At 36.4% G+C, this 24,426-nt stretch overlaps 1 protein-coding gene across 14 annotated transcripts in view; it reads left to right on the forward strand.

Annotated features, from left to right (window-relative positions):
- The window catches only part of ERC1 (ELKS/RAB6-interacting/CAST family member 1), a 289,340-nt gene that overhangs the window by 142,307 nt on the left and 122,607 nt on the right, over positions 1–24,426 (forward strand). For all 14 annotated transcript variants that reach the window (XR_004357059.1, XR_004357060.1, XR_004357061.1 and 11 more), the window contains one exon: positions 12,964–13,099. Coding sequence is in view for 11 of the 14 variants with exons in the window: in XM_032687654.1 (XP_032543545.1) it covers positions 12,964–13,099 (136 nt within the window). In the remaining 3 variants the exon portion in view is untranslated. The remainder of the gene's footprint in view (positions 1–12,963; positions 13,100–24,426) is intronic.

Raw genomic sequence — 24,426 nt, forward strand, 5'->3', positions numbered from 1 at the left:
AGCCATGACCAGATTGTTTCTGTTCTGAGTGCCAGCAAAACTCAGATTGTCTGCAAACTTCCCTTGCTTTTTTAGTGTCTTGAGTTGTTCATGCCATGTTTGATGAAGTCCCACATGCTGGGAACTAAAAGAGAGGTGACATAATGCAGCTTTACCCTACGAGTATCTGTAAGGATAAAGAATCTCACCCATGCAAGCTTCAGTGGGGATGCTGTATGTTTGAAAATGCATTATTTTGGGGGCATCTCCTGTCAGACATATTCTCTTTTACCAATATTGTGCTCATCATTGGTTCTTTCCAGTGGTTTGCCTTGCTCTCTTATAATCTGCATTATATGCTCACTTTAGTTCATTAAGTCTGTGATGTTTTAAAACAAGTGTATTCTGTGGAGTTTTCAGCTGGTTTTGCAGGATGTACTTGAATTCCTCAGGTAACTGTACCAAATAAATAATAGTACAAATGTTGTTAACCAAAAACTGACTACTAGCTAGATATACACATTCGCTTCACTTTTCAGTGTATAATTTTTCATTTTCATAGATAACCAGCAGAACATGTTAGCAATTTCATTTAGAAACCTGAATAAAGAACTTAGAAATTATTTTTTTTATTACTAACTCCTTCTAGCAGTATATGTAAAAGATATCAGAGCAAACACTTTTTCAATATTTGGTATGTCAGCGTATTTTAAAGGATCAGTAACTCAGTCTATGGTGTCTTTTCTTTTAGCATTACTTGCTTGCTCCTCTTGCCCCTTGTACAAAAAATCTTTCTTTTCTTTTCCATCATTTACTTCAAGGCTGTCCTGTATAAAAGAAAATGGGAGAAAGCATTAAATGAAGTTGCTAGTAAAAACACTATTAGGCTACTGTAAAATGACACTTCATGCTGCAAAAGTGGCCACTGACTTGGAGTGTGAAAAAAAAATGGATTTTCCTGGTGTATTTGGAGTACAACACTGATGTAATGACTGCTACATTTAATGTCATTTCTTCTTAAAGGAAATGTTTCGTGGTCATATCTCCCAATCAAAGAGACTGTTCCCTACAGTATAAGCAATAGGCAGAGCTTTTGTAGGCACCATGCAGTGGCATTATATAAAGATTATCAGAGAAATGCAAATAACTGTGGTTTTTCACGCCTTAGTTTATGACATGCCTTCTTCCCTTTCTTGTATCTCTTGCTTTCAGCACAGATTTCTCATTTTAATATGGCATATGCAGATGTGTACTCAAAGAGATGGGGCCTGGCACACAGTTTCTGACAGTTTGTTTTCCTTTGACTGCTTATTTCCATGTTCATTTTGAGTATGCTTGGATAGCACGAGCAAATGACAGCTGAAATATAGCTGAAGGAATCTGCTTTCTATTTTTAAATGCTTCAAACTTCAAACATATTTGTATCTTGGGCAAAAGCCTTATAGTGTGAACAAAAGCCAAACGTTTGGAAGATTATTTTAAATAGAAGGGGTAAGTATATGCTATTCCCAGTTTCAGGAACACATATGAATTCCTGCTTTTTCATTATAGATGTAATTTTCCCCAGGTCCATTTTTATCTCTTTATCATACTTTTTTAAAATAGATATAAATATCTCTTACTAGTGAGTAAATATCGGCAGGGAAGTTCTAATTTTGAACCATACTGGGTCTGATGAAAGCAGCATGGCTTTGAAATTTTTTAATTAGTTTAAAGGGCCTCTACACTGCTGCTTTCTTCCTGCTGCACAAGCAGAAAGCAATCAACAAGAGAAAAAAACCCAACACCACCTTCAAAGGAATTTCAGTTGATTTCTTGGAAATTCCAAAGAGGAAGGAGTGTGTTTTCTTCTACGTCTTGGAATAGTGGAGGTTGCTTTTTAAATTAGAGATAGAGAAATTTTATTTCAAGGTAGAAAGGGACTGGAAATTTCCTCTTGTATTTCTGTCCTGTTTTGACCACAGCCTCGGTAATTGTATATTAGATTTTCAACACTGCTTAAATATCTCAACCTCCATTTTATATGTCTTCATATAAAAAACCAGTTTATAGAAAGTATATTATATTTGTGTTAGGAATATTCTTCTTGACAGCAGAGGCTGTTGTTTGCTGATTTTTCCTAATGATTAGGAGTGTTCTCCAATTACTTGGAAAATTAGTTCACTAAAGGAAGGCAGAAAATGTCTCAGTGACAGGCTACATCAAGGCAATTGCCCTGATAGGGGGATCAGCTCAATTAAAATCTTAATTTTGCCTCATTTGTCTCAAGGTCACCAAATAAAAAGTAGTTCACTGGAGTATTATAATTGCCAAGATAAAGAATTTATCTTTCTGAGTACGTATTCCAGGCTAGAGCTAATTTAATTAGTGAACTTTATGATCTCTAAGGATATCAGTGAGAATATATTTCAGATGTCTGACACATGGGGCATCTTGTCACTGGATTTTTTTCTTCTCTTCTCCTTCATAATGTATTTAAAAATTATGTATGTATTCAAAATACTCATGGACACATTTTGTAGTTCTGTAGCAAATGCAGTTACTGTGGAATGGTAGAAATCCCTCCTCAAATGCATAAGCCAGTAACCTTGTCCATACACATTACCAAGGCTATTACAACACTCACTGACTTCTCCAGAAACCCAGTAGTGTTTGCTTAATTTGCAAAATACTCCTTAGCTGTGTTCTGGAGTCCTGCAGTTGCCAGATGGAGAAGACAGCGTTACAGCTATATCAGAGAAGGAGGAACTAAGCCATCTGCACTATTCATATAGGCTGTTCAGCCCAGTGTGTGGTGTATTTATTACAAATAATTCTGCTGTCCCCCATGTGCCAGGCAGTCAGAAGTCTGTAACAAATCATCTCAGTAGGCACTCTTCATATTGACCTGACATGAGCTGTCAAAACCACTGCTTCAGAATGTATTTTATGAGGGGAGATAGCTCTTAGTAAATCTGTTTGCTAAGCACCTGAAAGAAATATGCCAAACATGCCATTCTGAGAGGCACTGTGGTCTCTGTTCGCTACCAGAAGTTGCTGTCACCCAGTGGATCCCGAAACAGAGCTGTATACTTCCCATCTCACATTCTCATGGTGAGGAAGATGTACAGTTTGAGGAGCGTGATAACATGGCTTTTCACTCAGCCCTGTCCTTTTGGATACTTTTCCCAGTGTAGTCTCCAGGAATGGCCATCTTTGGATCAGATTTCGTACTTTTTCATAGCTAACAGGGAAACGCTGTTCAATTCACCTCTGGAGAGAGAATCTGTCAGGCTCTTCTTGAAAACAATGTTGGTTTTAAGGAGATAAGCTAAATTATATCATATTTTTATTTAGGCATTTCAGTGACATAAAATCATCAGGCTTTTAGCCCTGAAATGAACTGGTTTACATTATTTCAGAATGGTCCTGCTAGCATCACTGTCCTCACATCCTTTTCTAAGAGCAAGACACTGAATGCATGTATTTCTTTTTTATCAGAAATCCTCTTCCACTGAGTTACTACATTCATTGTGCTTTTGGTTTTGTCCTTGGCAACTGTTTAAAAACTTTCGCTAAGGACTGGATTTTCAGTAACTGTCAGCTTAAAAGTGTGATTCTTTAACATATGGTATATCAAGATGACAGGATAATGTTCAACTGTTACCCAAATTTCTGCAAATTTTTAGAAAGGACTTTTCTCTCTTCATAGCTTGTTTGTATACATATACATGTTTTAAGCTACTCTAGCGTGGTTCTTTCTTAAATGCTCTGCTTTTAAAATTCTCTTCTTACAGTTTATTTTTTTGTTTGTTTGTTTTGTTTCAATGGCTGATTTTTACGTTTGATTTTTCTTATAATTACTGTTTGTATCAGGTGTTATTCTAGAAGGAATTAAAAGATCGCATGCCCGCCTGAAAGAAAACAACTGCTGTATTGTGATTTGTTTTCTTTTCTGGCTAGTGAGACTGCAGTTAAAAAAGACATGTGTGATCTTAGATCAGAAAAATCCCCAATGAAACCTCAATAAAATGCCATTCATAGGGAAGATTTTATTGCCGTTCAGAAAACACGTCTTTCAGCCAAGTGGCGCAGGTCTCTTGAGCAGAGAGTGACTGGCTGTGTGTGATCTGTTCACAGGGTGGTTGGTTTGTGCACTGAAGTTAAAGAGAACAGCACCTTGGGGACTTCTTCCCACACTGTAAGGGCCAAATTCAACTAACCCAGCGTGTTGCAGGGGGAAGGAATCCACACCAAAGCCTAATCAGCCGTTTTATAAATGTCACTTTTGGCTTTACATCTGTTTGCTCAATTAACAAAAGCAGAAGAAAAAAATACAACAGAACAAACTTATTTGTTGAACTACTGAATGCTTTTATTAAGGTCCTTAAAGTATTTTTCTTAACAAAAGAATACCCATATCATTATTTCCCAGATTTATTTCGGAGTTCACCTGAAGTTTGTACTTTCAATGGTTCCAAGTTCAATAAAAACTAAAAGTTGCCAGGTTTTAAGGTTAAAGGTTTCTTTTCTAGTTCAGTTGCTGTTGGCTTTCAAAAATAGTTATCAAACTTGACATATAATTAATTTGATATTTAATCTCTGCAGTCTGATTTCAAATTTAACATCAATTATGAAATTATGGTAACGTATTCATTATTTTCATTACAAAGCTTGCTTGCTGGTAAGTAGGTGCTGAGAATTTAAATAGTTGGGAAGCTGCACATTAGTTTTACTAGTGTTTCTTTAGCTGCACATTAGAGGGACGAGTAGGTGTAATGGATTTTATCTACAAAACTGGAATTAGAGATTAGTGAAAACATGAGGCGCTAAAAATGTTTACCTGAAGTGTTTAGAGGGTTTAATGTCTTGTATCTGACCCTGTCTGGAAGTGAACCTTTGGTCTGCTTTAGTTCGATATGGACTTGCTGCTCTAAAACAAAGACACTTCTGTTAATCTCTGCAGTTAATCCCTCAATTTTAGCCAGCTGTTAAGGCAATTTTCTTTCTTCTTTTTTTTTTTTTTTTGAGAATACTGAGACAACAGCATTTGACTTCACCACAGTTTGTATGCAGTTGGGCTACTGCCTCATGACAGGAGAGCAGCCTAGTTAATTCTGGTTTCATTCAATTAAGAGATTGAAGGGAAAAGGTTTCTTTTCTCTGAAATAGTTTAGTTTGATAGTACTTGGAGCATGCATTTGAGACATTTCATCCTTGGTTAGATTTCTTTTTCTGTTAATGTATTTATGATGTACCTGTCTCTAAATTCACTGACTCTTGATGCTGCATCATTTCGCTTACCATGAAGTAAAGTTTTTCCATGAATGTGTGTTCCCTACTGATCACTGAGAAATAAAATTTCACAGGGCAAGCACCTGTAGCATTCAGATTAAGTCTGTGTGGTTTTGATTGTATTTCTTAGTCTTCTGCTACACTGAATCAGATATTAATACCAGAAGAGAAAAACTTTATTTGAAACTGTATTAACTTGTAGTTTTGCGTTGTATGGCAAAATGTAGGAGGTGGTTGCATTTGACCATTAGCAGATTTAGTCTCAGAGAAGCTTGAAACTGAGGATGAAGGCCTTTAATTACTCGTAAAGAAATTATGTTTAAGGGTAGTACCTTGGTGCAGTTATCTGTAGTGCAGGCTGGTAGCTGTTTCCGGTTAGGACTTGCCAATATCCCCTCATGAAACATCCCGTGGAGCATTCATAACTTGTGACACCTTATTACTTGATAAACTTTATGTATTGGTAATGAGTCAAGTGATAGGTTTCTTTTCTGAGGTGTTTCTAAATTACAGGAGGGTTTGGATAACATTTTTTATTATATTGAGTTTCTAGATTCATATGACGTGCTCCCCTTTCCCGTCTATTCCCATCAGCTGTTTTTTGGAAGAAAATCTCATGTTGTTTTAGCTGGAGTGAGAGATGTCCTGGCTAATGTGCTGACTGCATCAAGAAGTGTGCGTTGATATCTTGCAGATAATTCTTAATACTGAAGAATGACAGTGACCAGTGTAAATTTGAGATCTGCTTCCAGTCTTCAACTTCAGCACCTCTCGATTCAGACACTGTTAGGCTAATGTTCCTGAAATTTGGGATAAGCTAGTTTCCCACAGCGTTCTAGTCTTCATCCCTTGCTTCCTCCAGTGCTGACCTGAACATATATTTTGTTTTTGAAAGTCAAAGTTTCCTGGCCTCAGGAAATGAAGTCTACCCCCCATCTCTTAAAGCCACCGTGGGACAACTTGACTCATATACAGCAGAACAGTTAAGTTTTCAAGGTCTGTTAATATTTTCATTGGCATATGTTACCTTGTCATATAAATGGCACAGAACAGCAAGGAGCAGTGTAACAAAATGATGAGAGATTTTGGGAGAAGTTCTCAGGCAGAAGAGGTAACTGAGTGCTGAACAAAAACAGCCCATTGTAACTATGGTGATTGGTCTTTTAGCTTGGATGCAGAGTGCAACAGAGGCGGTAATATTTAACCAAGCTGTTTATAAACCATAATGAAATTATTGTTTCTTTTAGTTGGTAATTAAGTGCACCATTTTTTGGCGTTATTACAGTGTTTAGGGATTGTTAGGAAGCTGGGATTGCTAGATACAGCCCAATAAAGCAAAGAAAAAGGCCTAGATAGTGCTTACTGTTGTAAAAAAAAAAATAAGCCCACTCATACAGAATTCCATGTAGATCTTCAGCAATGTGTCATTCCCCTGATCCTAATTTTTCAATGCATAAGATAAGGATCTTAGTTCAACCTTTGGCAACTTTCCTTTGACTGTCAATCAGGCACCCAGTTGTGGTGATGGGACTGTGTGATGTGGTCAGTGCTGTTTCCTTGATCACTTATTTACCTTCCTTTCATTACTTTCTTTTTCTTGATGGTAAGCAATTAGGCTTTCCAAACACTGCCTTTATTCTTCTTGTTTTGGTGACTAACCACTGGTAAGGACAGGTGAGTTTTGAGGAACTGAAAGCCAAAGCAAAACCTTTCAGAACAGGTTTTCTTCTGATTTTCAAAACAAAGTGGGATTTTTGGGAAGAGTTTCTCTTTGGTTTCCTTCTGTTACATTTGCATTTACATTCTGTCCCAGAATGTAAATATTTTTTTTGTACCAAAACTACAAAGAAACAAAAAACAAAACAAAAAATCCCCCAAACAACTCAGCTGTGTCACTGCATTCATTATCTTTTAAATTCATAAGTTATGTTTAACAATATAGCCAGCTAAAATATTTTGTGTGGGCAGATCTTAAAAACAAAGAAACGATAAAGGACATTGTAGGGTAAATGTATTCAGTTGGACACTGTCCTGTGAGGTTACATCAGTCCAGCTCAGATCACAGACATCCCATTGTGTTGATGTCGTTAATTTTTTTCCAGTAAAAATTTCCTGGTTTTCTCACCCATCTAATCATTAATAACAAGACTGCTAATAAAGATCTGGACAACTTAGCTGGTTGTTTCTTGCCTTTCAGCATCTCCTTCTGTGATTTTTTCCCATTACAGCATGTTTTGCACTCTGACCTGAATTGCTGTTTTGTGGTCTTTACTTCTCTGTGTCTCTTAGGACTACAAAGTGCTTTGAGATCTTATGCAATGATATCACCTTCCTCAAGGAGGGCAGTGCAGGTGCTGATCTCCTCTCTCTGGTGACCAGCAATAGGACATGAGGAAGTGGAATGAAGCCACATCAGAGGAAGTTCAGGTTGGACATTAGGGACAGGCTCTTCGCTGTGAGGTGGTTGGGCACTGGAACAGGCTGCTCAGGGAAGTGGTCACAGCACCAAGCCTGACAGATTTCAAGGAATGTCTGGATGATGCTCTTAGTCCATATAGTTTAGTTTTAGGTAGTCCTACAACAAGCAGGGAGGTGGACTTGGTGATCCTTACAGGTCCCGACCAACTTGAAATATTTATGATCCTATACTATACATTGTAGAATCTAATCTCATCACACAAGACACACTGGCAGTTTTAAGCTAAATAATGTATTAGTTCATTGCATACAGTTTCCCGTGCAGGTTTTTCCAGTAATGCTGACTGTTGTTGTCAGTTGTAACTTGTGTTGAGGAGCAAAGTGTGCTTTAAAGAGACTGAAGTTCATCTGTCCATCAGGATTAGTAGCTGCAGCAACAGTGGACTGTCCTGTGGGTGGTGGTAATGCTACAGCAATGAAGGCTGGAGCTAAGCAATCTTTCTGACATGGCTGACTGACACATAGAAATACTTTCTGAGTGCCTCAGTCAGATTAGTAAAACAGGCTGCTTCTATAGCAGTGCACCAGCTCTGCGTGTTTCTTCCTAGTGTGTGTATTCATTGTGTGAAACATAGTATGTGTGTACACATTTTATATTGAAGGGAAGCTTCTGTGCTGGTTCAAAAGCATTGTAAACGTTTACTTGAGTTGTATTATTGTAAAAACACTGTTGTGTGTTAGGCACATAAATGTGAAGGAAAAATACATTAAAATGGAATATTAAAATTCAAATAAGCTTATGCATATTTTCAGTTAACGTTTTATCAACTCTTCTTTTACAAGAGTTATGGCAGAAAAGATAACCAGGTGAGGATAATAGCTTTCATTACAGAATTAGCAGCTATATAAGCTGATGTTCACTGCAGTAAATGATAATAAGGTTAGTGTTAAAGTGCAAAAAATGTTGACATTAATGCAGGAAAAAAATTTTCATAAAAGCCTTAATACATAATAGGACCTATATACCAGTTGGTATTATTAGGGAGGAAAACTTCCCAAGGACTGACAGGTAGCATTTCCACTTTTCAGGAATGCTTGGTGGTCCACTGGTCTTCCATTATTCATATTGGTCTTCCTGTTTTTAAATTATTATAAAGTGTGAAATCTTCTCATCTGAAAGTTTTTATTGCTTATTGTGATTATTTAACTTTATTCCTCATGGTGTTTGACTAATCCCTTATCATTGGAAATTCAAGAATTTCATAGAGAAGTGGGAAGGTGTTGCTTTTTTAAAGTGATGCAGCTTTATTTCATTAAAGAAAAAGTAGAGTCATAGAAATTAACAGCTATTTTCAGTGTCCAGATTGAGAAATCTTAGGGGCTTTTTCAGCAGGCATATGGCTTAAATTCAACACCCAAAATCAAAGGATGTGAAATTATTAATTCTGAAAATCTTTACCTGTCTTTAGTTGAAAGACTTTGGGATTTATATTTTTAAATCAGAAGCATGAATTTGATTCTAATTCCTTTAATCTAATATATCTCATTGTAACAGTGTTTGGCATGGCACATTGTGAAATGGAAAAAAATTCAAAGTAACGGAGAAGGGTTTCCACTTTTGAGTGCAAAATTTTTTGGGAGCTGTACATCAAAAAAAGTGATTATCTGGAAATTGCTATTAAAAATGCAAAAGACATTTTTATTTCCAAAATGGGGGGGTTCTTCACAGTAATTCAACATAATAAACATTCTCATTAGATTTTTCTTCTTTCATATGTGACTAGAACAGTTTCTGTTATTTGATTTGAAATAGCTCTGAGAATAAACATCTTCTGAGATGAGGTACTTTTGCTTTTGTTAGTTTTGTTGTTGTTTCTGCTGGTTCCAGTGGCATCCCTCTTTAAAGCTTTGTCTCATTGAACATGAACTGCCTCAGCAACTTTTGTTAGAATCACCATCATTCCCTTTGTTATCCCAGTTTAAAAAGATATTCCAATGTGAATAAGTACTTATGGTAATGCTTAATGCCCTGTATCTCAGAAATTCATTTGCTCTTTGATGAGAATTCTGCATGCACATTGCAAACTGGTGTTTGTTCAGTTGCTGTGCATGTAAATACTAATGCTTTCTAGATTCATAAATCTCTAAGCTGTTGCCATAATTGTAAATAATTCATTCTCTTTTTGCTATCTTTAATCTTGTGGGGTTTTTTTCTGTTTTAATAAAAATACTCTTACAGATTAAGGATTTCTTTAAAACTCTACTGTCCCTTTGCTAGGGCTATGTGCTATATATATGTGCAATTGCATTCAAAAGAGCTAAAAGAACATTAAGTTTACAAAATGAGTCTCCTAAACTATGGGAATTCCAGTGCTTTGTTTCTTTCTTCAGTCCTAATTAGCTTCCTTGTGCACATATATTATGAAAAATTTTCCTCTTGAATCTGTCCTCATAAAATGTGCCAGTTGCAGTGTGCTCACTTAAGACACATACTTGCTGTGTTTTATCTCATTGTTCCAGTTCAGTATGTGGTCCAGTTCTGCACATTGTGCAGTGGTGGTGTGAAGATGAAATTGTTCTCTGACAGACACTCGTATTGCAGTATGTAAAACAGCAACAGAACTGTCTTAGTGAGCAGTGAGTTGGATGATTCCTATTAAGCAAGCTTTTGAGTTCTCGTGATATTAAAAATATGTGTGTGTGTATTTAAATATTTTTAAATATGATTCACGTATATAAAAAGAGGATTCTTTGAATCTGGCTTTGAAGACTGAAGGTTATCTGGCAGAGAGAAGAAAGAACATTCTTTACAGAATCACAGTATGAAGTCTTCAGGGTTTCACAGAACTTTCTTGGTGCAAGTGTTCAAGGGCTGTGGACTTGCAGATGCTGAACCTTTTACACGATTATCTGCATGAAGTGTCGTAAAAGTGAGAATTATCATTTGGTACCATGGGCATTGAGATGGGATGAGATGTGCTTTCATGCAGCAGTTGACTCCAAGCCTTTTAAGTTTATAGATGTGGGGTTTCACGTCACGCCCTCAGTTTTGTATAGTTAAACAGTTGGGGAAATTTTAGCTCATGCCATAGATACCTGTATAATTTGAAAGGTTTATTGCCCAGCTTTTGTTACTTTTTCACGTCAAAGGTATGGAGTGATAGTTGTATCTTGCACCATAGTTGATTCAAAGCCAGCTTGAATATGGCTTTGAGCAACCTGGTCTAGTGGAAGCTTTAGTATTACAAGCACTAGGTCATTTCAAGGCTTCCATGTTTTAAGTTTATGGAAGCTTGAGTTTGTCTCAAAATATCTACCTAATACATTAGAAAGACATTCATTTTGATTCAGACATGAGGAAGTGGATGTCAATAGTATATATTATATAATATCCTTATAATTATTCCTTTCTTTGAAATATGTGTTTTGTTTGAAAATGTTTTGGGCCATGCAGGAGATTATCAAATTCAGACATACTTTGATGAGGGTTTTGGCTTTATTAATATTGTTGTCTCTTACCTAACTGATAGATTAGAGAATCAAAGACCAGTTTCCTAAGAGATGAATCTGGCTTTGCAAGTTTATAAAAAATAATTAATTTTGCTAATTTTAATTTAGAAGTTGAATAAAAATTATTATACGGAATTGAGTGTATTAGGCTGACACATTTTTATTTTCTGCACTGACTTAGCTGTACCTTCTATGTTTATTTTATTGGACAGATAGAACTGTGTATTGTACAAGCTGAGTTGGTGCCAACATAATATTTCCAATAAGTTGTGTAAGCACTGAACAAGTCTGCTTTCAAACTGGGCAATGCACCCGTTGCCAGTGTGCAGCACTGGGTTAGAACAACTTAACAATTATACTGGTTGTGTTTAAAGAGCATCCTGGCTCAAATCAGCTGTAACTGTTGGGCAGGGTAGTTAAGTATGCTAATAATTTTTTAACATCATCAGAAAAGGACTTTCTGTTTTTATTGGTCTCCAGAGGCCATCAGCACTTTTTCATCTTAATAGAAATTTGTTTAACACCAAGGAAAACTTGCTGCCTTTGCAATTTTCTCACCCTCAGTTGGCTTACATTGGAAAAAGCAGAGCCCAGTGTTGAACATACGTATTTTTGGAAGAACTCGAAGCACTGACTAGCCATATGCTACATAATTTGAACATATATAATGCAGAAAGATATGTTCTTGTTCATACTTTTGTTATGAGTTCTGAAGAAGATATTAAAGTAGGGTTGTTTGTGATCTGTTCTAAAAGTATTTCTGAAATACAGAAGAAACATTCTTCCCTCTCTGTGTGGGTAACATACCAGATATGAAGCTGGTGTATCATTCTGTTTTCTAAACAGTAAATTAAAGAGATGTCTCTACTACTTGCATGATGTTTTGGGGAAATCTTGCAACCAAAGAATCTGTCTTTTATTCCAAAATCCAGACTCCAGATATAATTATGGAGAAAAGGGCTGAGGAAGCAAAGCTTGCCTGTTTTGTTTTGATTGGACTAAAAGTTTAGACTTAAGTTCTCTGTGGTCAGGAGGCTGAGATTAAAGGGTCTGTAATTAGATTCAATACTCCATGTGTCTTAATGCCCTGGAAGGCCAAACCCTGTCTGCAGGCAATGGTAGTTGCCAGGATCATCAAAAATAGTTCATAGATGCAAGTGAAAAGGAAATTATGCATGCTTTCTGAAATACTTTGTTCTTACTTGCTGTGTCTTGTTTCTGTAAAAAGAAAGGATATGAAATGCCTCAAATATCCAGAAAACAAGTAGAACTTGAGGAAGAAATTGTTTTACTTCTGGAAACAGATTGCCTGGTTCATGTAGGTAGTCCTCTATATTTAAGTCATGTTTCAGTAGTTTTTCCTTTTGATCCTCCTATTTTCCTCACATTAGATATAGTGGTACCCCAAACAAAATAGATTACTAGATATTTGTGTTTCTATATGTATATGTGTGTATGAACAGAGAAAAAAGTTTTCTGCCACATAGTCACAAGGGAACAGGTGCATCCTTTGAGTAATAGTTTACACCAAATAATAATTAAGGGGTTTGTTTCAGAAATTTCCTAGTTTAGGTTAATAGTAATGAACAAAATGAAGCTTTTTTTTTTAGCTGAGTTAACAGTTGAGGGTAATGCTTGAGGATGAGTTTGGTGTTGGTGACCTTCTGCAAATGAAGTGATGGTACTGAAGGGTTCCACTCTTCCCTGGTCCAGCTGCCCAGCGCTGGAGCCACGGGAAGTGTGGTCCAGAACACGGTCTGAGTGCTCTTCTCTTTTTTACAGGCAAGTTAAAGATCAAAATAAGAAAGTAGCAAATCTGAAGCACAAAGAACAAGTGGAGAAAAAGAAGAGTGCACAGATGCTGGAGGAGGCCAGGAGACGAGAGGATAATCTGAATGACAGCTCCCAACAGCTTCAGGTAACATGGGAATTGAATTAAAGCAATTTGGCCAATCAACTAGGCTTAGCTACCTGACTCTCTGCTGTACCTCCTGATCTGTTTTCATAGCTGTTACCTAAGAAATTTGTTACTGATTGTTTAAAATCCTCTTTCGGTTGCCTTCATGTCTTACTCCATTTTCATAAGAGGAAAAAATAGTTTTAACTGTCAACTCGGTTATGAAGTGCATTGCTGAAATAATTTTGTCAATTCTGTGTTGAGATTGGTGTGGCATATCTTTCTTCTCTGCTTTTCTAACAGCCTTTTTCTTTAGCTGTTTTGTGTATTTTCCCAGCTGGTTTTACCTTATAATGCTGCCTTTTCTTCAGTAAATGAAAGATAACCAAGTAAGTATTCTTGGGGTTACTGGAGAACTACGTTTTCTGTGTGTACTCGTCCTTGTTTACCTCATGAATTCTGCATATGCAAATATGCAAACTAGTCAGTTTGCGTTATCTCTGAAATGATGTCATGCTGCTGCCCCACAGAATTATCTGGTTACCTCAAATCTGCCTAGACATAAGAAATTCACTGGTATGAAAGCAGGTCAAACATTTCTCCGTGTCCTCTACGTTGAGATCAGCTGTAGATGGTTTACCAAACGGTAAATTTTCAGTTGCTGTCATAAAAATGTTAAACTGTTGGCATGAAGTAAAGCAAAGATACCACAATGCTAAGTGTGGAGATAATAGACATTTTGCCTGTGATTAATTTACAAAAATAGCTTTCTTTTTGGTGAGTGAAAATAAACATGGAAACAGTACCCTACCCTTTAGATCTTTTAAAATTAGATTTTAAATGTTTAAAGAGCACCTACCCTAGGTGTTTTCCTTTGTTATTCCAGTTTCCTTTGTTATACCTGTTTCTTGTTACCAACTACATATCTTAATACATCTACAATGAAGACACAGAATACATCCTAAGAGTTTTCTAGCAAAGACAAATCCTCTCCTTAATTGAAACAGATACTTCTTTAGTCTGTTCTGTGGGATTCGGGGGGGATGTTTTCAACTAAAACTTTGAAAGAACCACAGAAACATGTATCCATGTGGAATACTCTCAGATGCACCATTTTGTGGTTTTGCCTCTCAGTTCCAGTCCTGGGAACTGAAATAGTTAAGTTCCAAGTGTATGAAAATGATTTCATAACTGCAGACCTTTATAAAAGGCGGGAATGTGGGATTTCTACATCTGCTAATGGGTTTTGTGGCTGTAATGCTATGGCAATTCACAAGGCTGTCGTTATGTGGCAGCTAAGTTTAAATAACACAATCCTCCTGGTATTAGTGAAATGTCTTTAAAAATTCCTAAAACTAATACAATATTTGGTTAGATTTCTAATCCGCATTTGAGTAAATCTGTATCTTAAGTTTGAAAAGATAGCTGGTACTTGACATTTGCCTTGCAGTTATGTGGATATTTATCAAATGACATTATTCCACAAGGCCATCATCTTTGTTTTTATGTAGCACTTTCAGATTTTAAAAGGTATGGCTTTCTTTTCTGGCTTTTTCCCCCCACAATTATTCTTTCCCTTTTCATTTTTCTTTCTTCTTGGCATCTGTAATGCACTGAAAAAAACCTGACATTTTCTCCCAGCTCCTGTTTGCATACTAAAACCACTCTTTCTTTGTTAGAAACAGTAAGTTATGTAAAGTGTTTGTACTACTACACACAGCAATGGACAGAGAGGCAAAAATGGTACTGCTTTATATCAGAATTCTCTAAGAATATATGGCGGTCCTTGCAATACCCAGTTCTTTACTTATAAAGTGTTTTAAGCAGTAGAGAGAGCATAGATATAAAACTATGAATAGCATGAATATCTTTACCTTTTTACATTCAGGTTTTCTGATTTGAGATCCCTATGCTGCAGTACGTAGTTTTTACTACTTTACTTATGTTGTGTTTTATTCTGCACTGGTGTCTGTTGCTTCCTATATAATTATGTGCAGGTATTTTTTAGATTAAAAATAGACACTATTAAATCCATGAAAACATTTAAGATTGAAGTGTGATGTGATAGTCAACATTGAAATGTACAAGTTATGACAGTATTAAAGTTACTTGATTTTCCCTAGTGCCTTTCCTGCCTTTGTGAACCTAATTGTCCTGTTTGGGTGGGCTCGATTTTTAGTGAGCCTTTCCTCATATTCAGCACAAGGCTGAAGGGAATGCTTTCATTCACAGATGAAAAAGGTCTGTATGCTCTAATGAAAATATCAGGCTAAGGTAAAATATGGAGTGTTTAATGACAAGTGACAGGTTCAATAAAAACTCCTTCCTTTAGAAGAGCCCTCTGCTTACAGTCTCCCTCTCTCAAGGACTGCAACGTTTTGGTTTCCTGGAAGTAAAATTTACCCAGGACCACATTTCAATTTGTTAGTTATGCAGACCTGTCTTCTCTATAGACTCTACAGGGCACTCACTGCCTTCTAATCGATTGAAAAAAAATAAACCTGAGAAGACCATAGATTTTTTTTTTTTATTTATTTATTTTTTTTTTTTTTAATGCAACCATTGTTGGCTTTGGGGTCAGGACACACAAGCACCAATTTCAGATAATTTTGGTCTTGGTGGTTTTGGCTGGAATTAATAATAAGACATTATGAAATGCTTAAAAATATATGATCTGCATGTTCTTTGGTTGACCGTCTGCAATCCAGTCAAATAAACACGCTCCCAAAGCACACAGTCCACTCCTCCTCTCTCTGTCCCTAACAGGCATGTGGTTTCTTTCTTCCTGAGTCCAGTAACAAAATGTTCGTTTATTCAGAGAGCTCTGATGATGGAAATTTGGTATTTTGGGGAGTGGGGGAAGAATGAAAACCATAATGTCTCAATTCTAGTGAGATGGATAAATGACTTTCCAAATTTGTCTTTTCCTCCTGGGTTCCCTTAAACCACAATTCTCCAGAGATCTGAGAGGTTAACGAGTGTCTGGTCTACAAGCAGGATAAAAAAAACCCAAACTGTTGGGCTGGAGTAGAAAATTTTTACTTCAAGTAGCTAAAGGTTGGCTATTGTGAAAAAGAATTGATATGCTGTCTAGTCCTAGAAAGGTGACATTTACTAAAATTTCTTTATATTTCAATGAGTGCTTCAAGTTGACATCTGGAAGAGGGTATGCATATTTTCTTGTTCTGTCACCCTAGCATCTTCCAGAGTTTTAAGGATAAATTTTCAGAATATCTGTGGTATGGCTTGTATGCTATTGGATCTGTGTTGCAGCAGCTATCCATCAATCTCTAATTGCTGCTGACAAGCTATACGTCCAGAAGCGGTGTAAAGTATATTTGAGTGCTTTAATGAACAACTGGAAAAAGCAAGTAAACGTACTGGTTCTTTTTTTTCTTCCTCCATACCCAAATTTAGATAATTTAATATATATTCCTGATTCATGAATTATAGATGCAGGTATATGTTGTTTGTTTCTTGTGATTATATATTTCTTTTATCATATTGGGAAAAACTATCCTTCTAGATAGAAAGAACTGAATTTTCAATCTAAAAAAATACGCAACTTTGTGTTCAGTAACGCTTTTTCTGGGATCCAGGCAGAGCTCAATGAAATGGATAGATAGCCAAATACCTTCTCATCAAATGAGCATTCTAAATTCATTAAATATCAGCCTCAATGCCCCAAACCTGCCAAGTGTTTAGGAGGCATTTGGGCAATGCCCTTGACAACACACTTTAAATTCTGGTCAGCCCTGAGTTGGCCAGGCTGATCTGGGTGATCGTTTTAGGTCCCTCCCAGCTGAAACAGTCTGTTCTGGTTAACTCTTTGTTATGAGCATGTACACACAGTCCATGTCAGCCTTCAAAAGCCTGAAAACCCAAGTGGAGCCCAGTACATCTGGTCTCACATTACAGAAGAATTTCCTCTTGCCATGGTGTGATTGAATCTTGAGGGTGGGGTGGCTGAAGTTTTTTCATCTCATCTGTTGACAGTAATACTATGCCATAATGAAAATTACATTTTGGTGTCTTTTGGCTATTATTAAAGCAAGACTGTACTTTCCTAATTAATCTATGAACTTGCTTTTGGACGGTGAGTAGAAAACTTCTGAAGAAACGGTTAGATTTAAAGTAAAGCTTTCCAAACCTAAAGCTCAGGATTTTCTCAATGACTTTCTAGACATCATCAGCTTTGAAGCAAACTGGTTATACTAGTTAAATCGTGTTTTCCTGGGATAAGTGAGTTTCAGGTGCTGAGTTCCTGGCTAATTTCTCTTCCATATAAACCACTGCCATATCAGATTACAGCATTGCCTGCCAGATGAGTGGAGTGTACAACTCAACATGTTATGGCCCAGGAAACCATCAGCTACTCCATTTCAGCCTGGTAGAAGTCTATTCTTTAATACCAATATGCTTCTGCAGGATTTATTCCAGGGAACAGTCTGACGTATTAAAGATGTATTTTCTCCTTGAGCTCAGATCCACCTTTGGGAATTACTGAGATCGAAATGTTCTTTTTCTCTCTCTTCCTCTCCCAGTACTTTTTAGACATTAATTACATCATGGAGAAGTTTTGGCCTCCCTGTCCCTGAATAATTCTCTGTGCTGCACAGCCTTGTAGGCGTTAGTGTTCCTTGGGCTGACTAGGTGCCATTAGCACCTACACAAGTGGCTATAACTTCACTTAATGCTGTATTCCATTCTAGGTCATCCTGATGCTGTCCTCCAGGACAGAACTCATGACATCAGTCACTGAAAGGTTATGAATTCACTGTGAAATTCTTTCTTTTTTTTTTTTTTTAAGAAATTTGTTAACCTATTTTGATAGGTTAAGGATTTTTTGTCAGTCATAATAGAGGACAAAACTTAATATTGTTACATGTTCTTGATAAGCTAAATGCAGTTGAGTTCAGAGGTTGTGTGAATCAGTTTTTTACTGTCTATCTCTCAGTGTTATATAGGACCTTTGTTAATGAAAATCCAGCAAGTATGAACAAATACAGGCTCTAAAGAACAATCATACCTCATAAATATCTAAATAGAATAAATGTATGTAAATTTTTCCTCGTATTTTATTGGGGCTAAACACAGTGGTAGCCAGTAGGTAGTTTTTGGATCAACTTACCCTCCAGCTCTTTCTCTCAGATTCTGTGGCAGCTGGCTATGCATGAGAAAACAGGATATACATATGCAGTAGAGACATTAATATGCATCATGATTTGTTAGTGATGTAATATTTCCAGTAGGAATTTTAATTTCCATCGGCTTCTATAATATGTTACAGAAAATGCAGTGTTCCACAAACATTTCATTCTGTATATATTTGAAGGGTGGTGATTTTCAGCACAGTGTATTGCAGTTACTGTAGATACAGGCAAATATTTAACCCTAGCAGATGCTTCAAAAAAAAACGGATCTTGTTCTTATCATGTCATAACCCTTTGTCAAGCAAGCTTTTCCTGACTTTCCTGGATGTCTGGGAGAGTTTCCCAAAACAATGACCTCTTTTTGTCACTTAGAGTGAGGGGAAGTTTCTTGAGGGGAGGCTGGGAGGAATTAATTTGAATTGTAGCCTTCTTTGGGGAATTAAAAATTCATAATTAAGCATTCCTGGATACATCTACTTTATTACATAGATAATGCATGGGTTGTGAAGAGACAGCCTCACTTCATACTTTGTTATATCTGTGTGACGTAATATAGTAGTTATAGCCAAGACCCAGGTATTCTTCATTTGTTATGCTCTCGAATGGAAGAAAGGCTTAGTCATTTTTACAGTGTTAATGCCTTACTAATTTTTATAATTTAACAACACAGAGTCAGGACTGGAAAGAAATGCTGGTTCGTTGAACAGTGGAGGGATACTGCACAGTACCAAAAATCAGTGCATAATATGAGATAGCACTATTGTGAGATTATATTTTTGTGTAAAAATTGCACTGTTGGATTTCCATCTCAGCAGGACAGTACTGCACGTAAAAACGAGCTTCTAGCTCAAAAATGAAGGTTTCTTCTCTTTTCTTTGTTGAAATCATAAAGTACAACTTGAATTTTGAGGAAAGGCATGAAGACTTGCTAACAGATTGCCACAAAGTAAAAGCAACAAGGTAGGAGAAATATCTTGGCAAACAGGAAGACCTGCAGCATCTGCTCAGGTGAGGTCCTGTCCCTAGGAATATTAGTCCTTTTCATCTCTTACACTTTCACATGTGTACCTGATGGACTTAGCAAGACAGTAATTCTCCATTTACTTAAAGGAAGCTCATCAAGACAACCTTTCATACACACTGGACTTTAAGAGTATTTACTTGGGTCTGTTTCTAATACCAGTTTTCCAGGTTTTCCTTACAGAAATCTGATACCTATTTCTCCAAATAGCTGCACACAAAATATATAGTCGTATGGGTGACTATTTAAAAAAATGTAAATTTACCTCTCCTATTTCTTAATTTTCTTGGATTTGTAAGATTTTGGTGTATTAACATTCTTACAATGTAAGCAGAGAGCCATGAGCAAACTGTGGGGACAGTCCTGTCTCCAGTTTTATCAAAGGCATTTTTTCTGATAAATGTTTACAACGTCTAACTAACCTAATTTTTGCTAATGTGTACAATGTCGCATGTTGAAGCAGCAACAAAAATAATGTACTTTTGAACACGAGAATTTATTTGTCTCAGAAACAGATTTCTTTGTTGCTATATGAATTGTTCAGTTGTGTTACTAAAGAAGGAAGATGCAGCTTATTCCTCGATCTAGAATAGAATATCAGGATAAATACATGACCTTGTTCTTAATTTGATACGGCAGCTCTTATAGAGACAGAATCTGTCATTCCACGTAATTGATGTTTCTGACATTAAATACATTGTTAAGGAATTACCTTCTCTTGTGTCTGACCAGGCGAGAAGGCTCCTTGCAGACTACTTGTTACCATAACATTTACAGAAAATAAACTTGAAGAGACCTGATGTTTGAAATGGATAAGCATGTCCCTGGATAGACACTCAGCCACCTGCTCTGTCTGTTTTCACATTACAGTTTAGTTTACCGTACATTTATTATGTTCAGCTTAGATATCTGCCTTCACATCTTTTTTAAAGATGAACCATTTGACTTTGTCTTTTTATATAATGTAAAAATGCTCTACAGTTTTGAGCAAAGCTGGAAAAATTTCATGAAAGTCACTGTTTGCAACCAGCGTTAGGCAGTCTCCCAATTATCCCAGTATTTCCTTTAACTGCAAATTGAGATTTGTAGTGAGAGAAAACCATTATATGGCCTGAGAGTTTTTAATAGAGGAAAGAGGACTCCCAGCATCCTAACATTTTTCTGTGATCCATCAGGAACATTATTCCCCAGACACACTTTCACCCAGTCTTTTCTGCAGAAACATTATGTGTCAGTGGAAGATGAAACCTGCTATTTGTACTCTTGCCTGTTTGGCAAAGAGCAGGGTTGGTACCCTTTATGATATGCCAGAAACTAAGTACAGTGAGGACTGGACAGCTGAACGAGTGCCAACAACCTTAACCACTAGATGTGTTTTGCATAGGGTTGTTTTTTTTTTTTTCCAAGATTAGTATCCGAGTTCAAACTGCTTTCCTAAAAACTGTCAGAGAGATTAATGGAACTGTTGACAACGTGGTGTGGTTCCTGTGAGGAGGTCTCTCCTGAGAGTAGAAAACATTGAGGGCCAGATTTAAGCAAAACAATAGGAGCACATTCAAGGGGAAGAACAGCTCTCTTTTCATTTTGGTGTCTTATTTCATGAGCCTGAGAAATGGCAATAAATTTGCATTTTTTTCCTTCTTCTGGATTTTTTTCTCTCTCTTTCACAAGCTTCTTTTTTTTTTTTACTTACTGTGTTGAAAGTGGTTTCTAACTCATCTCTCCCCAAGAATGAAAATGCCCAATTACCATGGCTCATTTAATAGTCTCATTGTTTAATAAAATTCTGTTTTACTTTATTCTTCTTTTGCACAATAGAAAAGGAAAGGGAGGTGGGGTGATGATGGGGACCTAAAGACACACAGAATTCAGACTCTGTTTTTAAAAAATAATACACATGGATTTTTATTTTTAGTTCAATATCTGTCTCAACAAATGCTTAAGCATAAAAAAATTCCTCTGATTAATTTCAAATAGTAATAAACCTAATTCATTTCATTCTAATTCAGTATTATTCTTTAATCTTGCTTACTTAGCTGCCCAAATTGCTGTCACTCTTGAACTACTCCTTTTTTCTTTATAGAAATAAGCCCATTCTGTCTTTAATTAGCACTTTTCCTATTAAATTTTCCTCTGTCAAAAAATTTACACATTCTTATGATATATCAGAACAACTGCTCTTATTGTGATGTGCAGATATTAGCTGGGACTGAGGCTTAGTCTGCAAATCACGTGTTCAGAACTGACAGATGGTTATAAAGTACTAGAAGTCAGCACCTTTCAGCTGAATTTTGTTTGATGTGCACTCAGATCTCAACATAGGTTGTAGGAAAAACTATGTTGGTATCACCTAGTCTTTTACTGAGGATTAGAAGAGGATGATCTTAACATTCTAGAAGATGTCTATAGTCAGTTAAAATTTGTCAACAAATTCACTTTAAGACATTGTGTTCTTTTTGTTGCTTGAGTTTGAATTCTACCTGAATTTTGATATCTTTGGGGTCAGATGGTTTTCCAAAGCAGGGCATGAAAAGTAGGGAAATCAAAGCTAAAGGTCCTTTAGCTTTGGGACAGATACCTGTCCCAAAAACATGTATCCATGCCCTTCTAGAGCAGGGCTTACTTCTCCCTGCCAGTCCCCCCCCACAAATACTTTTTCCATCCTCCTTTCAAAAAACCATTGAATATTCTTAAACTTTAAATGTTTTTTGCATTATAAGTGCATATATTTTTATGTCCCAGTGCTATGAAACAGTTACTGTTTTGTGTTGAGGTGACATATCTAGCTAAAAAATGACAAATGTAATATTTTCTGTAAAGGACACTAAATATCCATACGTTTCTGGATTATATTTACTGATTTATTCAGGATGTTTAAATGAAAGATAACATAGAGAGCTCCACAAATATCTCATCAATCAAACTCAGGGATAAAAGAGCATATGAAATTCAGCATGAATACATATTTATATATGTCAGGAGAAACAATCTTAAATACATGTACACCATGATGGGTTCTGATCTAGCTCTATTACCATAGGACAGCAATCTTGAAATTAGAATAAATGTTTTCATGAAACTATTATTGGTTAGCAGAACTACTAAAAAAAAAATAAATTTGAGAAGTATCAAATGACAAAACAGAAAATGCTACTGTACCACTCTATACAAGAGCAGTGCATTCCCCTTGGGAATAATGTGCAGTGATTCAGGTCACCCACCACAGAAAAGGATGTGGCAAACGTAGAAAAGGCAAAGAAAAGGAAGAAAATAGTAAACCTAAGGACAAGCTTCAGTTCAAACAGATACTGGATAAATTTAAACGCTTGAACACTGAAAAGAAATAAGTGAAGACAAGAGCCAGGGAGTACTTTTTCCAGCTTTACAGGCTGAGAACAATAGAGGATCATTGTGGAATATTTAAGACTAAAGAAAAACAATAACTATTTTTCTTTTCTCTGAACTAGTTCAGGCTTTTATAGAAAAAATTGGAATTTCATACAGAGAAGTGAGAATCTTTCAGAATGTGAAGAGTTTTCACTTTCTGATTCTTTGGGGTTTTACACCAGTTAATTTAAATGGTAATTTTAATGAATATTATGATTCTAAGTTGCCTGTTTAAAGCTACTGTCAGAGTAACACTGCAGATACACAAATTAGAAGCTTTTATTTTCAAACACCTTATTTCAGTATTTTTAAACTCATTTTCTGATTATGTTACTATTTAAATGTCCAATTTTTACATTTTCTTTTCAGTATTCTATTCTTATCAGTTGTATCTAATAGGTTTCATGTTCCATACATGCAGGTGAATTCGCTGCTGCTGCACATTTAAGTAATTCCATTCTTCTTGATCCTTTCTTCATGAACGTTTTCTAAGTTTCTGTTATTGTATTCAAATCATAAGTATGTTTCTTTGCTGTCTTCAGATATATCCTTAGGCTCTAGATACTGTGGTACAGCTGATCTATGCATTTATTAGTAAATATATTTCACAGAATTTCACAGAGAATTCTGAGTTGGAAAGGACCCACACAGTTCATGGCCCATAAGAGATTGAGAACAGTTTTTAATATTTTAAGCCAAACATTCCCTTAAATTAATATGTGTGTTTCTGGTTAGTAGCTGAACCCATGTTGTACCATGGCAGATCTTTTCCTTGATATATGTGGCTTCAAGAGGGACTGTGGGTGGGTTGGGGTGTTCCTAGATGGTGTGAGAAACACTGATAATTAAATTCTGATGTGAAATTGTTTTAATGAGGTGTAGATTGAAGTTGGGGAGATAGGAGAACATCTGCATGGAGTGAAAATAATAGTGTTGGGGATTTTGTTGCCCTAAGTAAAATGAACAGTGGTTAGCAATAGCATCTTGTTAGATGGCTGCTTTTAATGAAGCAGTTCATAGCACAAATACAATAGCTACTGTACTATGATGAACATCAAGAAAGAGGCATCAGGGGCCAAAATGAACATGTAGAGACCAGAGGTGATTGCAGGGATTCCCTTCATAATTGAGAGAGTGAGAGAGATCCAGTGGCATGAACTGCTGAGTAAGCATTTCCTCAGTGGTGGTGTGTCATTAGCAGTTTTTGTCAGCTGTGAAAAAGAGGAAAGACGAGAGAAGTGCTCTTTTATAGCTGTCCATACATGCTGCTCTGTTTTGCTGAATGATGGAAAATGAGCAAAGGTAGGTAGGTCTTACGACTATTGTGATATATTAGTACAATGATGGTGACGGGACTGACATTTGCGAAGAGAGTTCAGACAAATAAGGCTGTATCTAGAGAATAACATATGGGTTTGAGCTTCCTATTAATAGTGCAGTTAGTTAGAACTTCTGCTGCTGTTTTCTGTAATCCCATATCAATTTACGAGTCTTGAGTCATAGTATTGATTTATGAGTGAAGAACAAGTCTTGTTACAGTAGCATTTGCCCAATTAGCCTCTCAAAACACCCTCCCCCCAAAAAAATAAAAAAGAAATACAAACCAAATAAACAAAAAAACCCACAAAGCCCCATAACAATTACAGATATCTATTGCTTTTGCTCACTTCAGATCATTCTCACAGCTATATTGTCATCTTTGGGTCCCATTTCAATAGTCCGTGCAGTGACCCACTGTGGTTTGATAGAAACGTTGTCTCTCTAGGTTTTAAAAGCTACAAATGTGG

The sequence above is a fragment of the Chiroxiphia lanceolata genome, chromosome 5 (genome assembly GCF_009829145.1).
Source record: "Chiroxiphia lanceolata isolate bChiLan1 chromosome 5, bChiLan1.pri, whole genome shotgun sequence".
NCBI lineage: Eukaryota > Metazoa > Chordata > Aves > Passeriformes > Pipridae > Chiroxiphia > Chiroxiphia lanceolata.